The following is a 15,000-nucleotide window of genomic DNA, read 5'->3' as shown; positions in this document are numbered from 1 at the left end:
TGTGCAGAATAATTCCCAGAATGTTTCTGGGATCTCCTCGACCCCTGTCGACCAGGGGAACGGGCACTGCCACGTTGTCTCCAGGTTGTCCCGGGCATAGCTCTATTCTGCTACGCTTTATCATTCGCTCTGCCTGCCCCTTCTGGCATTCTCGGCTGGCCTCCCGTTGACGATTGATACTTAGTTGCCGTTTGTTGAGCAAGCGAAGTTCATTATTTTCAGTATGCAGGACTCCTTCGCCACCATTTGATAGTTCCTGTAGAATGGCAGTGGCAGTGCCTACATGTAACTGAAAGCATCTTACCGTTTACTCGAAGGTCGTGGGTGCAAAATATATAGCAGGCGCCTTCATTCTGCAAACTCAAACACCATGCTGTTGCTCTTCAAGCAGACGACAAGTATTCCGCGCAAAGCGATACGTCTAAAATCTGATTGGCTAATATTCACAAGGTCGCGGATCACTCGTGTTGGAGTTATCTCCCGCACTGCGTTGTTTACCTTCGAAACGATTTTTATTTAATTAATTTTTTCACCCTTTCATACTTGCTGGATGACTTGTGTCATCCTCTTAATCGATTCTTTGTACTTTTATGTGCAATTGCTGAGAAAACTACAATTTGTTCAATGATTTGCAGTATTGTGGTGTATTCTTGCCACGAGTCCCCAGACTATCAGCACAAATCACAGTGTCATCAGCGTACAATAATACAAATAGTTGAAACATTACATTCACATCAGCATCATCCATACCAAGAGAAACAGCTTCTCTAGAGAGAGAAGTCAATCCATCACTAGTTTCCCCTAAATACGGCTTTAGGTCATTTAAAAACAAAGCAAAAAACAAGGGAGACAAATTTTCTCCTTGTCTGACCCCACAAATGCTAGGAAAATAACCAGAACATTCACCTTTAACTTTAAAGGCACAGTACGCCTCCCGTAAACCATCACAGATACTGTCAGGCTTTTACACACAGTACAAACACCCTTCCATTTGAACGCTCACCAAACGTGAACATCCTAGGTGCCCTACGTAAAGAGCGAGCAATTTTCAAAGAATTTATTTTTGTGTGGTTTATCTTACCCCTGAGCCATCGTGAACCCGTGTGATCCAGTTTCCCTTTTTCACAATGCAGTCGTCAGTTTGTAATTTGAATGGGGCTCGCTGTGAGCTTATCTGCAATAGCACGTTATGTACCTCTGACTTTTCACGAAAAAAACGAATGTGATTCATAAGAACTCTAGCGATGGCTTTTGACTGCCTATAAACCGTCGTCTGCTATGAAAATCACGACCTTGCGTGACCCTGCTTTCGGGCTTTTCAAACTTTCAAAACTTCGAATTGTACTGATCTTGTCTTGATGAAAAAAGAATTCTTTTATTATTTAAGAATGTTTGTGTAACAAGCTGAGAATTTATTATTTAGATTTTAAAAGTTAGGTCTAGCGCCAAAACGCACCACGGTCCGAATCATTCTGATAATCATCGCTCCACGGCTATCGCCAGTTGAAGGGAAGTAACTCATTTTGACCTGAGTTTAGGATGGGTCCGATTGAGATGGAGACAATCCGAAAAATTATTTCTTTGAAAATTGCTCGCTCTTTACGTAGGGCACCTAGGATGTTCCCGTTCGGTGAGTGTTCAAATGGAAGCGTGTTTGTACTGTGTGTAAAAGCCTGACAGTATCTGTGATGGTTTACGGGAGGCTTACTGCCCGGGCGTGATTTCCGGTATCATAACAGCCGTCCAACACCAAAACGAGGCGCCATTGTTGTAGCAGGCCAAGTCCACGAAAATAAATTCTTTGAAAATTTCTCACGCTCGACAGAAAGCAGCCAGGATGTTCCCGTTCGGTGAGCGTTCAAATGGAAGTATGCTTGTACTGTATGTAGACGCTCGGGGAGCTCTGTGATGGTTTACGGGAGGCTTACTGTGCCTTTAATACATGATTTTGCTTTATCATACATATTTTTAACAGTTTTCAAAAAATTTCCATTAACATCAGAGCTAACTAATTTCTCCCATAAAAGTGCTCGCCGAACTTTATCGAACGCTTTCTCATAGTCGACAAATGCACAATACAAACGCTTTTTCTTTGGGAGAAAAAATTTTATAACACAATGCAAAGTAAAGATATGATCTAATGTTGAAAAACCAGCACGAACTCTACTGTTTCTTTCTACTCTATGTCGTCGATTAAAACCTAGTGGGTTTTTTCCAAGCCTTCCATTCTTCTTTTTTTTCAGGAAAAAAGGTGACTTACAATGACAGTAGCAGCGGCGATGATATACGTTTCATCATTGTGTTTATTCAGTTCAACTTGAGCAGCCTGTGAGGTATTCAACAAGAACGACAAAACAAATCTCCAACAGTAGTACAACAGGGATCGGACAGATGCGTTGTAAAACTCATGGTACAATTGACAGAAGTTTGCTTCAAACAAGAGAAACTAGAGTGCACCTCTCCCTCCTCACACACACCCTTCCCATTTATTACTCCTTTTTAGTGTGTGTGTGTGTGTGTGTGTGTGTGTGTGTGTGTGTGTGTGTGTGTGTGTGTGTGTGTGTGTGTGTGTGTGTGTGTGTGTCGGTTTGAAAAGTCAAAAGCCTTCTACATAGTAAGCACAGTCACGAGCAGATTGCGTTAACAGGAAGAGAGACAAAGAGTCAGGCAACCTAAAGCATGCATGTGGTTGGTATCACGAGCACATAATTAAACAAACATGTTTACATGTGCTTATACTCTGATCAATATTCTTTCACTGTCGCGGCTTGAACACAAAAGGAAAAGGACGTTTGGGTGTTACAAAGGGACGAAACTCTGTCTCAAGTTGTCCACTCTTGTACTCTTCTGGAAGGGAGACTTGGAAGCTTCTGATAATCTGCAAAAACATCATTACATCAGTAGTGGGCTTTTGATTGCAAATCTGATACTGGAAAATATCATTCCCTATCACGTTATATATATGTACTCTGAGAAACGCAAAACCAACATTATTTCTGATTCAAAACACTCAACAAACAAACAAACGCACGAACGGCGATGTTCACAATGTTGGGTTTTGCTTGCAAATCAACATGATCATCCCCATCCCCCATCACCACGACCACACAAACACATCCTTTGAGGAACACAAGCTTCACACATTTTCGAGGCAAAAATAGTTAACAAGCAAATAAAAATTAAAAACATCCCCCCAAAAACAAAAAATCAAACAATCAACCCACAACGGCACACGCTTAATATAATTTCCACTCCAAAATCGTCAAAACTGAGAAAAAAAACAAGATTTGTTTACGCCACTGTCAGAACATGCAATGTTGCCAGATATTGGAAGATTGAGAGTGACATGGGCAACATCTTAGCAAGCGAGAACTACATATACACCCCCCCCCCCCCCCCTCTTCAGTCAACATTTTTATGAACTTGAATGCAAATTTCAACTTTTAGGTTGAACATGTCTGTATTATCTTCTCATCTTTTCTAATTTGTTTTCTTTCAGTCTATTTTTTGGTGGGGCCAGACTTAACTTTTCACGATTATTGCTGTCGATTCTTAACTTTTTACGATTATTGCTGTCGATTTCCTTAATGTTTGCGTCGACTAAAACACAAAGACAGTGAGCAATTGCGAGCTACTTGTTTTCACTCTTGTCGGCAATCAAATTCCAATGTAAAAACAACAAAATAAAGAATAGCCAAAATGTGTGTTGGTATTTATAGATATGGTTCCCCTCTGGATATTGTATACATTTCTTTTTTTTTTTTAGAGGGAATTGTTATATAGGAAAGTTGTTTTAAATTATAAATAGTATTGTTAATGATATAGGTATATTTAAAGTAGAAACATAAATATAACAAGTCGCGTAAGGCAAAAATACAATATTTAGTCAAGTAGCTGTCGAACTCACAGAATGAAACTGAACGCAGCAAGACCGTATACTCGTAGCATCGTCACTCCACCGCCCGTGGCAAAGGCAGTGCACGTGGAATTGACAAGAAGAGCGGGGTATTCGTTGCGCTGAGAAGGATAGGACGCTTTTCTGTACCTCTCTTCGTTTTAACTTTCTGAGCGTGTTTTTAATCCAAACATATCATATCTATATATTTTTGGAATCAGGAACCGACAAGGAATAAGATGAAAGTGTTTTTAAATTGATTTCGAAAAAAAAATGTGATAATAATTTTTATATATTTAATTTTCAGAGCTTGTTTTTAATCCGAATATAACATATTTATATGTTTTTGGAATCAGCAAATGATGGAGAATAAGATAAACGTACATTTGGATCGTTTTATAAATTTTTTTTTTTTTTACAATTTTCCGATTTTTAATGACCAAAGTCATTAATTAATTTTTAATCCACCAAGCTGAAATGCAATACCGAACCCCGGGCTTCGTCGAAGAGTACTTGACCAAAATTTCAACCAATTTGGTTGAAAAATGAGGGCGTGACAGTGCCGCCTCAACTTTCACGAAAAGCCGGATATGACGTCATCAAAGACATTTATCAAAAAAATGAAAAACACGTTCGGGGATTTCATACCCAGGAACTCTCATGTCAAATTTCATAAAGATCGGTTCAGTAGTTTAGTCTGAATCGCTCTACACACACACACACACACACACACACACACACACACACACACACGCACGCACGCACGCACATACACCACGACCCTCGTTTCGATTCCCCCTCGATGTTAAAATATTTAGTCAAAACTTGACTAAATATAAAAAGCAGGAAAACAAACGAAAAAAAAGATCAATGAAGAAGGATGCTCCCCGCCAAAAAGAAAAAAAGAAAAAAAAAGGCAAAAAAGAAAGGGTTGAAGCAGCATGCATGCACAATAAAACAAAACAAAACAAAATAAAGCACTTATCATTCAAATGTGATTAAATTAGAAAACCACCAAACATCCTAGAGCCGGGAAGAAAAACAAGCGAATGAACGAGTGAACACACGCGAAAAACTCTACCTGTTCAATGATTATTTATTTATTTATTTATTTATTTATTTATATGGGAGATTTATATAGCGCTTGATGTTCTCTAAGCGCTTTACATATTAATTTCTGCAGTGTGCAATGGAATTTTTTTACACAATGTATTGATATCGATCACGCATTCACATCGGCCAGTAAATCTCAAGCCATTACGGCGAATACTTACTTTTCACGGCCTATTATTCCAAGTCACACGGGTATTTGGTGGACATTTCTTTTTTATCTATGCCTATACATTTTTGCCAAGAAAGACCCTTTTGTCAATCGTGGGATCTTTAACGTGCATACCCCAATGTAGTGTACACTACCAACAAATACTCTCGGATACTCTACATACTTTTTCATAGTAATTGACGCGAAAAATAGCCAACGTTGGTGAGTTTAAACGGAAAATTCAGAAGGAACTGCACAGGGTTAATCAGTTTATTAGGCTGTCACAGGATACCGGATTAACATCGACAGGTGATTAAATGTGATTTCCTACTTCAGTAAATGGAAAAGATCCCGAAACACTCCAGAAATAGATTATTATTTTATTTTTACAAACCTTTGCAATTACCAGGTACATTTCCTGTTCAGCAAATCGACGTCCAATGCAATTGCGGGGGCCAAAGCCGAAGGGGAGGTGAGCAAATCCGGATATGCTTCTCTCCCTTTGACCTTCTTCATTCCTCAGCCAGCGCTCGGGCAGGAACTGACGTGGCTCCCGGAAGTACTTGTCGCTGATGGCAGTTCGTTGGCTGCTGATTCCTACTGTCGTCTGCAAGGAAAAAAGACAGTCAGAATTGGAACGTTGACTTGAAACAAATTTAAAGTTGACTTGACCAAAAGTTAAAAAAGAATTACAAATACACACACATAAAAATACAGGGGAAAAAAACAGAAGAAATAATCAAACAAAATAAAATAGAATACAATGAAATAAAAGAACATAACATAAATGAAATGAATTACATTAAATTAAATCAATTAACAAAAAGCAAGAAAGACTCGCAGGATAATGTTCCTGGAACGTGTGTTATTTAAAAGAGTCAACCTTAACAAAAATGTGTGTAAAACTGTTATTCACTAAAGCTTGAAACCGACATGGTGAAAACGTAGTTGATCCTAAAAGACCAGAAAAAAGGTTTCATTTCACAGAACAACTCCCTGTAATTCAGCAGCTGCTGCATACGGATGATTGTAAATATCGTTCGAGAAAAAATCCCCACATGCAGTTATTTGGGCCGGTACAGACGCACTAACATATCACAAATTACTCAAAATGAATACATTTCTTTTCTTGTCTCGGCCGGGGAGTCTAAAGGTTGGTTGGCTGCTTACTGTCTTTTCTTTATCGTCCCTATAACCTATTTATAAGTATCCGGTACCGATGCCAGTTTGTTTCCTTTTTCATGCTTAAAAACTAGCTTCGGTAAGGTCTAGCACAGTATACATTTAGAAGGTACGAACCCGGGTCCAAAGACACCACAGGGCGATGCATTAACCGCTGCGACAATGACTCCTGACATGGATTGCTCGATTTTTTTTTGTTTTTTTTGTTTTGCTTAACGCCCAGCCGACCACGAAGGGCCATATCAGGGCGGATTGCTCGAATGACTCACCCCCTTCGGTATTTGATATCCTCCCAAGACGAGATCGACTGGCAGTATGCGAGCAACTCCGGATGGAAGAGGGAACGACAGTCTGTTGTATAGAAAATTATTGAATGGATATATAGATAGACTTATAGCCTGTGAGATAAATAGATTGACAAATAACAGAGAGACACACATACAGACAGACAGACACACATACAGGTATTGAGATGTGGACAAATAACAGAGAGACACACATACAGACAGACAGACACACATACAGGTATTGAGATGTGGACAAATAACAGAGAGACACACATACAGACAGACAGACACACATACAGGTATTGAGATGTGGACAAATAACAGAGAGACACACATACACTGATACAGACAGACACACATACAGGTATTGAGATATGGACAAATAACAGAGAGACACACATACAGACAGACAGACACACATACTAACAGGTATTGAGATATAGATCGATAGACAGACGAACAGACGTTATGTGTGTGTGTGTGCGAGGAGTGTTGGCGTGTGTGTGTGTGTGTGTGTGTGTGTGTGTGTGTGTGTGTGTGTGTGTGTGTGTGTGTGTGTGTGTGTGTGTGTGTGTGTGTGTGTGTGTGTGTGTGTGTGTGTGTGTGTGTGCGTGCGTGCGTGCGTGCGCCCGTGTGTGTGTGTGTGTGTGTTTAGAAACCTGTGTTTCCCGGGCATCACCGAACACTCGCAAACACGCTGTGCTAGCTGGCTACACTCTCCTACGAGAATAACTACCTTAACCCTCCCCTAAATAAAACGAAATTGTCAACCGTGACAAACAACAACAACAACAACAAACAACAACAAACAACAACAACAACAACAAGAAGATGAAAAAGAAGAACAAGAACAAGAACGCCGCAGAATATAAACAAGAAAACGAGGAGAACACAACAAATACAGCGATCAGAATCAAAAAGAACAAAAAAGAACAAAAACACCGCAGAAGAACAAGACCATGAACACCAGAGAGAACAAGAAGAGTCGTTTAACACTCATACCTGAGCGACTCCTTGACGGTGGCAGCGAGGTACTTAAGCTGGGCGAGGAGTGTGGGCGTGAGGGGCTCAGCCTGGTGCAGATGATGGTCCTGCAGTTCCCTGTACAACGACTCCTGCTTGTCCTGGTGAAGGCTCAGGTTGTACAGCAACATCTGCAGCCCACTCGCCGTCTGAGAGCAGCAAGAACAGGAGGTAGTTCTTTCTTTTCTTTATTTGGTGTTTAGCGTCGTTTTCAACCACGAAGGTTATATCTCGACGGGGCAAGGGGGAAGATGGGATAGAGCCACTTGTCAATTGTTTCTTGTTCACAAAAGCACTAATCAAAAATTTGCTCCAGGGGCTTGCAACGTAGTACAATATATGACCTCACTGGGAGAATGCAAGTTTCCAGTACAAAGGACTTAACATTTCTTACATACTGCTTGACTAAAATCTTTACAAAAATTGACTATATTCTATACAAGAAACACTTAACACGGGTAAAAGGAGAAACAGAATCCGTTAGTCGCCTCTTACGACATGCTGGGGAGCATCGGGTAAATTCTTTCTCGTCCCAACCAAGGTGTGTGCCTGTGTGTGTGTGTGTGTGTGTGTGTGTGTGTGAGTGTTTGTGTGTGTGTGTGTGTGTGTTTGTGTGTGTTTGTGAGTGAGTGTGTGCTGTGCCTGTGCATGTCTGTGTGCGTCTGTGTGTATTTGTGTTTCAACCCAGACACTTAACTTATCTTGTTATTGTACACTGATGTACTCATGTAAGCACACCGATTACTTGTTCCAAACATTTTGATAACCTGTTTATTTGTCTATATTTTGTAATTTAATATTTTACAGAACGAATACAAACGCACCGAGTCCGAGCCAGCAGTCATCAGGGGTTCCAAAACCGCCAGTACGTCTGGTACACCGAGTGACGGTTCTGCCAAAAGGGAGAGAACCAAATTGGGCTCGTTCTCGTCCCAAGTTCCTTCCCTTTGTCGGCGTTTCACTTCTTCGAGAGCTTCGTTCAGATAGTTTGTCACGTAGCTGTGGAGAAGTTACACGATTTTTGAATATAAATCAATCTGAAGTTGGGAGGTAAAGGTTACAAAAAGCATGATTACACTCAAAAGCTACGGTACTTTAAAGAAAGGAGTAACAGGGAAACGGCAAACATTGCAGGAGGAAAAAGCTCAAAAGCTGGACAACATTACAAGTTCACTACCTATCAGACGGGCGCAGTGGCGTGGTGGTAAGACGTCGGCCTCCTAATCAGGAGGTCGTGAGTTCGAATCCCGGCCGCGGCCGCCTGGTGGGTTAAGAGTGGAGATTTGTCCGATCTCCCAGGTCAACTTATGTGCAAGACCTGCTTGTGACTTAACCCCCTTCGTGTGTACACGCAAGCACAAGACCTTTTCGCACGAAAAAGATCCTGTATTCCATGTCGGAGTTCGGTGGGTTATGGAAACACAAAAATACCCAGCATGCCTACTCAACGAAAGCAGAGTGAGCTGACTATGCTCTCAGAGTATAGTGTGGGGAAACACATGGGCAAACGAGCTCACACGTAACCAGACAATTCTGGAACGCTGAAGAAGAAGAACTACCTATCAAGATGAAAAGAAAGAAAAACTACTTTTAAAATCGAAATCGAGTTCAAAATGTCCTCAGAAGCTCTGTAACAAACGTTACACTGAACATAAGAGAGAGGGAGAGAGAGAGAGAGAGAGAGAGAGAGAGAGAGAGAGAGAGAGAGAGAGAGAGAGAGAGAGAGAGAGAGAGAGAGAGAGAGAGAGAGAGAGAGAGAGAGAGAGAGAGAGAGATACAGACTACAATGGCCTGTGTGCCACGGGAATGTTAGCCTACTAGCATTTATTTTCTTCGGTAAAAACTGCCAAAATGGCCATACAAGTTTCAGTGTTTTTGCCAAAGTCATAAGCAGCCCTTTTACCCACCTTGAACCAAATTTAAAAACATCTGCCGAAACATTTTCGGCGATTTGATCAAAGAAGTCTTGGCGATTTGAAAGTGTTTGTGTTAGTCTACTACCAGCGACGCAAAACGACATCTCTGAAGACTAGTGTGGAAGCTTTGCCTACCTTACTCCTGACGCCGGCGCCTTTGTCGTTTACTTCTCGCAATTAGACAAGACGTATTTTTGACACACGCAGGGAGACTGCAAGTAGGCAGTACATAGCTATGCAAATGGTGATTTTAAGCGTGTTTGAGTGTTCGTGTTTGAGTGTTCGTTTTTGAGTGTTTGTTTTTTGGCAATCACCGAGCTGCGGAAGGTGGTCAACTTTAGTGCGCTGTGTTTTGAGAACGCCTTCTCATAAAGCTTTTCTACCTCATGATATGATCTGTAGCTTTCTTGAAAGTTTTGTAGAAGGCATCTTCGTAGAAGAGGTACTTGAATTCCTTGCCCATCATGGCGGCTCCAGTGCATCGCAGGTTGGTCTTGAAGCACTCCAGCAGCTTCTGACTGACTGCCCGAGACTGCAGGTCTTGGCTCAGGAAACCCAAACGCCGGTTGAAGCAGACGACTCCTACGCCTGATACAGAGAGCGTACATGTAAACAGAGCATTTGGCCATTTTGGTCATGAATTTTGGTCATTTGACCATTTTGGAAGAAAAAACACACATATACATCTGTTTGTGCTAACACTTTGGCCAAATCACTCGTTCAGAATTAGAGAGTATGCCTGACCAGAACTATTGTAGTTTTACAAACCTGACGATTTTCTATCATAAGAACATGTCATTATCTTTATTCTTTGGCACATACTACATGAATAGATCTTGCGACAAACAACCAGCGTTGTCTCCTTCGTTTTGTTTTGAATTAGTTGTACATTGCGTACTTACTTTCTGCGGCGAATCTGAAAAAGGACTCTCTCAGCTGTTCAGGGGTCAGAGAGCTGTCTCGCAGGATGTTGACAAAGTCGTCTGCCACTTCGTTCTGCGCTGGGAGGTAGTAGGTAGCGGAGGACGGCCTGTTCATGCGGTGGTTCAGTGGTGTGCGCAGCTTCCGCCAAGCTTCTCCCTCCCTAAAATGTGAATAAGGCCAATGTTAGTTAGTTAGTTAGTTAGTTAGTTAGTTAGTGAGTGAGTGAGTGAGTGAGTGAGTGAGTGAGTGAGTGAGTGAGTGAGTGAGTGAGTGAGTGTTCTTTTTACATTTAGTCAAGTTTTGAAAGTCAAGTGTTGTGCAATCGAACTAGAAAGTAATAGCTATAGCCCTCCCCTAGCATCATCGATCGTTCTTTCTATAAATCTGCAAAACCCACAAACCAGCCAACCAACTAGTCAGCCAAGCTACTCACAGGGTAGTCAGAGAGTGCGGCCTTCCAGTTCTCGTCTGGTAGATTTTATGCAGCATGATAAGCGGCCTTCTTGGGCATGCGCCATCAGACCGGAAGCACTTCTGGATGTCCTCGAGCCTCTCCACGTACACAATCCAATCCCGACCCATCCGCGCGCGGAAAATAGGTCCATACTTATCGTGGAAATTGTTGAGCATCTGTCCCAGTGTATCCACAGTGTATGGAGCTGGTTAGAAATGTAGAAATACGTGGTACATTGTATCAGGAGTAAAAACAAAAACAAAACTGGCAAGAATCATGTTTCTGGCTTATTGTGTAAAGGATGTCTTTATTTGAGCCCGAAGTTGACTTCGTAAATACTTCTCGTAGTCTTTTTACCCAAAATTCAGTGCCAGCTAGAGCTTCGTGCAGCGATCTTCCTGAATAAGACTTCGCGAAGTCGACTTCGCAGAACTAATATCAGGCTTTATCGCTTAAGCCTAACTTACAGATAACCTTTATTTAACCCTTTCGCTGCCAATCAAAACTTGCGTATGTGCATTCCTGACTGCCAGGGAATATTGGAGTACGGGGTGTAATAATTCACAAAAAATTCTAGCTCCAAACTGGCACTAGGTAGGTAAGTAAAACTTATGTTATTTTTAAGGGAAATTGAACCAAGAATCTGTTTTTAGTGTCTAATCATGGAAATAATAATTAGTTTGGCTTATAATGATGTTTTAATATGAACTTTTGAAAAATCAGTCCGGCGCATCTTCCGGTGCCTGTGGATCAAACACAGGTGGCTGTTAATCACTATCATCTACCTGTTTCCAACGAATCGTCCGAAAGAAGATCTCCCCCTTCCCCTGTCAGTATCCATAATCATTTGCACCGCCTGTAGCGTCAGTCCGGCTTTGTTTTTCCCTACTTGGGCCCGGTCGACTGTCACCGTTAGCCATTTTGACGAGTCGAGATTTCTCTCCCCTACCCTGTCGCCAAGGCCGAAAATAGCCTTCAGACGCAAAACCGCGTCACCATTTATGTTTATTCATGAGAATGAGGTATACCAAGCCATTGGCTGCTATTTGTGTGTCAGCAGTGACGTAGCATTTCTGGAAAATCCCGGAACGGAGAAGACGGGTTTACCCGTCCTAAGGCAGTCAAGTGGTTAATGAAACAACGGGGAAAGTGACTGAATCTGGTCGAATGTGTCGTGAGTGCAGAGGAGTGAATACAGCAATACGTGAAAACAGGAGCAACAACATCAAGAAGAAGCCAGCAAACATCATAGTGTTGACAATTAATTATGTTGACTATGAACGTAACCTCCAGCTGATCAAAATGACTGAGACTGACAGCCGTGAAAGCGCGGCCTGCTCTACTGGTCGAATCAGTGTGTCCGTTGTGAAAGGGGCACCCCCATGCAGCAATACTTGTCATAAGACAAGAAGTAACAAGTCGCGTAAGGCGAAAATACAATATTTAGTCAAGTAGCTGTCGAACTCACAGAATGAAACTGAACGCAATGCCATTTTACTCGTAGCATCGTCAGGCCACCGCTCATGGCAAAGGCAGTGAAATTGACAAGAAGAGCGGGGTAGTAGTTGCGCTAAGAAGGATAGCACGCTTTTCTGTACCTCTCTTTGTTTTAACTTTCTGAGCGTGTTTTTAATCCAAACATATCATATCTATATGTTTTTGGAATCAGGAACCGACAAGGAATAAGATGAAAGTGTTTTTAAATTGATTTGGACAATTTAATTTTGATAATAATTTTTATATATTTAATTTTCAGAGCTTGTTTTTAATCCGAATATAACATATTTATATGTTTTTGGAATCAGCAAATGATGGAGAATAAGATAAACGTAAATTTGGATCGTTTTATAAATTTTTTTTTTTTTTTTACAATTTTCCGATTTTTAATGACCAAAGTCATTAATTAATTTTTAAGCCACCACGCTGAAATGCAATACCGAAGTCCGGGCTTCGTCGAAGATTACTTGACCAAAATTTGAACCAATTTGGTTGAAAAATGAGGGCGTGACAGTGCCGCCTCAACTTTCACGAAAAGCCGGATATGACGTCATCAAAGACATTTATCAAAAAAATGAAAAAAACGTTCGGGGATTTCATACCCAGGAACTCTCATGTCAAATTTCATAAAGATCGGTCCAGTAGTTTAGTCTGAATCGCTCTACACACACACACACACACACGCACACACGCACACACGCACATACACCACGACCCTCGTTTCGATTCCCCCTCGATGTTAAAATATTTAGTCAAAACTTGACTAAATATAAAAACATACAGAGGATGTCAGCTAATATCATGTTTGCGGCTAATTGTGATCTTCAGCCTAACTTGAAGGTTATCTGGACTTAATGAGACAACGGGCCATGCAGTATATGCAGTTAAGCATATGTGCCGCTAATGTGTCCACAGTGGGGTTAGACAGGAATACATAAGCAAAGGAATCGTCGAAGAATAACAACAACACGTACTGACTTGCAAATGTTTATTGTACTGCAGAGTTTTGTTTGAACATTCCCCATGTCAGGATTCTTAGAACAGTAATTAGGCAGCATGCTGCTCTCAACTGGAACATTGCCAGATTAGGAGAGCTAAAACTGTCTGCTTTGGGTTACTGTATCTTAAAGGCATATGAACTCAATGACTATACACGCTAATTGCTTTACCAACAGCTGGAGACATGCTAAATTAAGTTCCCTGCAAAATATTGTGGTCTAGGACCCCTTCAATGTTGAGATATGTTTATTTTCATTTTGATCTGGATCGTCCTATTTATAGATTTGGCAACACATGTAACGTTGATGCAAGGGAGCTAACACCGCGGCTTTGTTGACATCCTCACTTTTTCAGAGGCTAGAACAAGCTGTAATGCATGTATTATGGTCCGCGCATCATATCGTCATTATATGGTCTTATGGTGCGTTTGACATCGATTGTGGGCAAACTACACTTTGTAAACACGGGAGTGCGTTAGTATGCCTTTAAATGGTTTCGTTCTTAACAAAAATATTCAATAACAACACGTGCAGAACTTTAACTCTTTGTGTAGATTTTATCTTTGAAGGATCTCATTCTTCAAAGCATTCGGTACCATACACGGCGGCACATCCTAACGGTCACCTTTTCACTGTCACGGTCATTTTCCACAGTGGGCGAGACAGAGACAGAGAGACAGAAACACACAGACAGAAACACACAGACATAGCCAGAGAGAGATAAAGAGAGAGATGGGGGAGGGGGGACAGACAGACAGACAGGCAGCTGGGAGGCATACAGACAGATAGAGAAAAGACAGACAGAGAGACAAACAGAGAGAGAGAGAGAGAGAGAGAGAGAGAGAGAGAGAGAGAGAGAGAGAGAGAGAGAGAGAGAGAGAGAGAGAGAGAGAGAGAGAGAGAACTGACTCACTAAATGGCTTCATCATGAACATGGTACCAAGAAAGGGAATGGCCCTGTGACCCTTTGGTCCAGGAAGCGCGTCAAAGGGCTTGACGTCATTTTCCTGAGACACAGTTACGTCATCAGTCCTAGGGTATGACGTCACTTGGCTGCCTGTGCGCGTCAGTCGCTGTGTTATGACGCCAAAAGGGTCACCCGATTGAGAGGTTGTTCCAATCAGGAGTCTATTTGAAATCCTGCAAACAATTTGTGTGGTAAAGAGATTTTGTATTCGATACAAAAAGAGTGTGTGACGGTGTGTGTGTATGTGTGTGTGTGTGTATGTGTGTGTGTGTGTGTGCGTGTGTGTGCGTGTTTGTGTGTTTGTGTGTGTGTGTGTGCGTTTGTTTGTGTGTGTGTGTGTGTGTGTGTGTGTGTGTGTGTGTGTGTGTGTGAACAAAACACATACATCACCTTCTCATTGTTGCTTGTCCAGATTCTTCACGCACCCATAAACAATTCTTCAAATTAACTGCACAGCACTCATTCGTAGGCAGCGATTTTCAAAGATCGTCTGGAGGTTCTGACAATTGAGGAAGAAATGACTATCTGAGTAAAGTTTTGTCTGTAAACGAACGGACAGTGCAAAACGGGTGACGTGTGCAACCCCCTTCGCCCAC

At 41.6% G+C, this 15,000-nt stretch overlaps 1 protein-coding gene across 1 annotated transcript; it reads right to left on the bottom strand.

Moving 5' to 3' along the window:
* Positions 1-1,546: 1,546 nt before the first annotated feature.
* Positions 1,547-11,152, bottom strand: LOC138955703 (cytochrome P450 27C1-like). Its single transcript, XM_070327258.1, has 8 exons — positions 10,922-11,152; positions 10,467-10,648; positions 9,948-10,152; positions 8,473-8,647; positions 7,628-7,797; positions 6,608-6,689; positions 5,551-5,763; positions 1,547-2,878 (listed from the first exon to the last, which is right to left on the bottom strand). The coding sequence occupies exons 1-8, from the start codon at positions 11,116-11,118 to the stop codon at positions 2,756-2,758; spliced, it is 1,347 nt and encodes a 448-aa protein (XP_070183359.1). The 5' UTR covers positions 11,119-11,152; the 3' UTR covers positions 1,547-2,755.
* Between the last annotated feature and the right edge of the window lie 3,848 nt (positions 11,153-15,000).

The sequence above is a fragment of the Littorina saxatilis genome, unplaced genomic scaffold, assembly GCF_037325665.1.
Source record: "Littorina saxatilis isolate snail1 unplaced genomic scaffold, US_GU_Lsax_2.0 scaffold_1751, whole genome shotgun sequence".
Taxonomy (NCBI): Eukaryota; Metazoa; Mollusca; class Gastropoda; order Littorinimorpha; family Littorinidae; genus Littorina; species Littorina saxatilis.
Note: the sequence above shows the minus strand (reverse complement) of the source record. Positions and strands in the feature narration are given on the sequence as shown.

Excerpts from the sequence above, each read along its gene's own strand:
- LOC138955703 (XM_070327258.1), bottom strand. The coding sequence starts at position 11,118 with ATGCTCAACAATTTCCACGATAAGTATGGACCTATTTTCCGCGCGCGG. Across the intron at positions 10,153-10,466 it reads TTTCAGATTCGCCGCAGAAA|GCGTAGGAGTCGTCTGCTTC; the intron begins GTAAGTACGCAA and ends TCTCTGTATCAG. Across the intron at positions 6,690-7,627 it reads ACCGTCAAGGAGTCGCTCAG|ACTGTCGTTCCCTCTTCCAT; the intron begins GTATGAGTGTTA and ends TCTATACAACAG.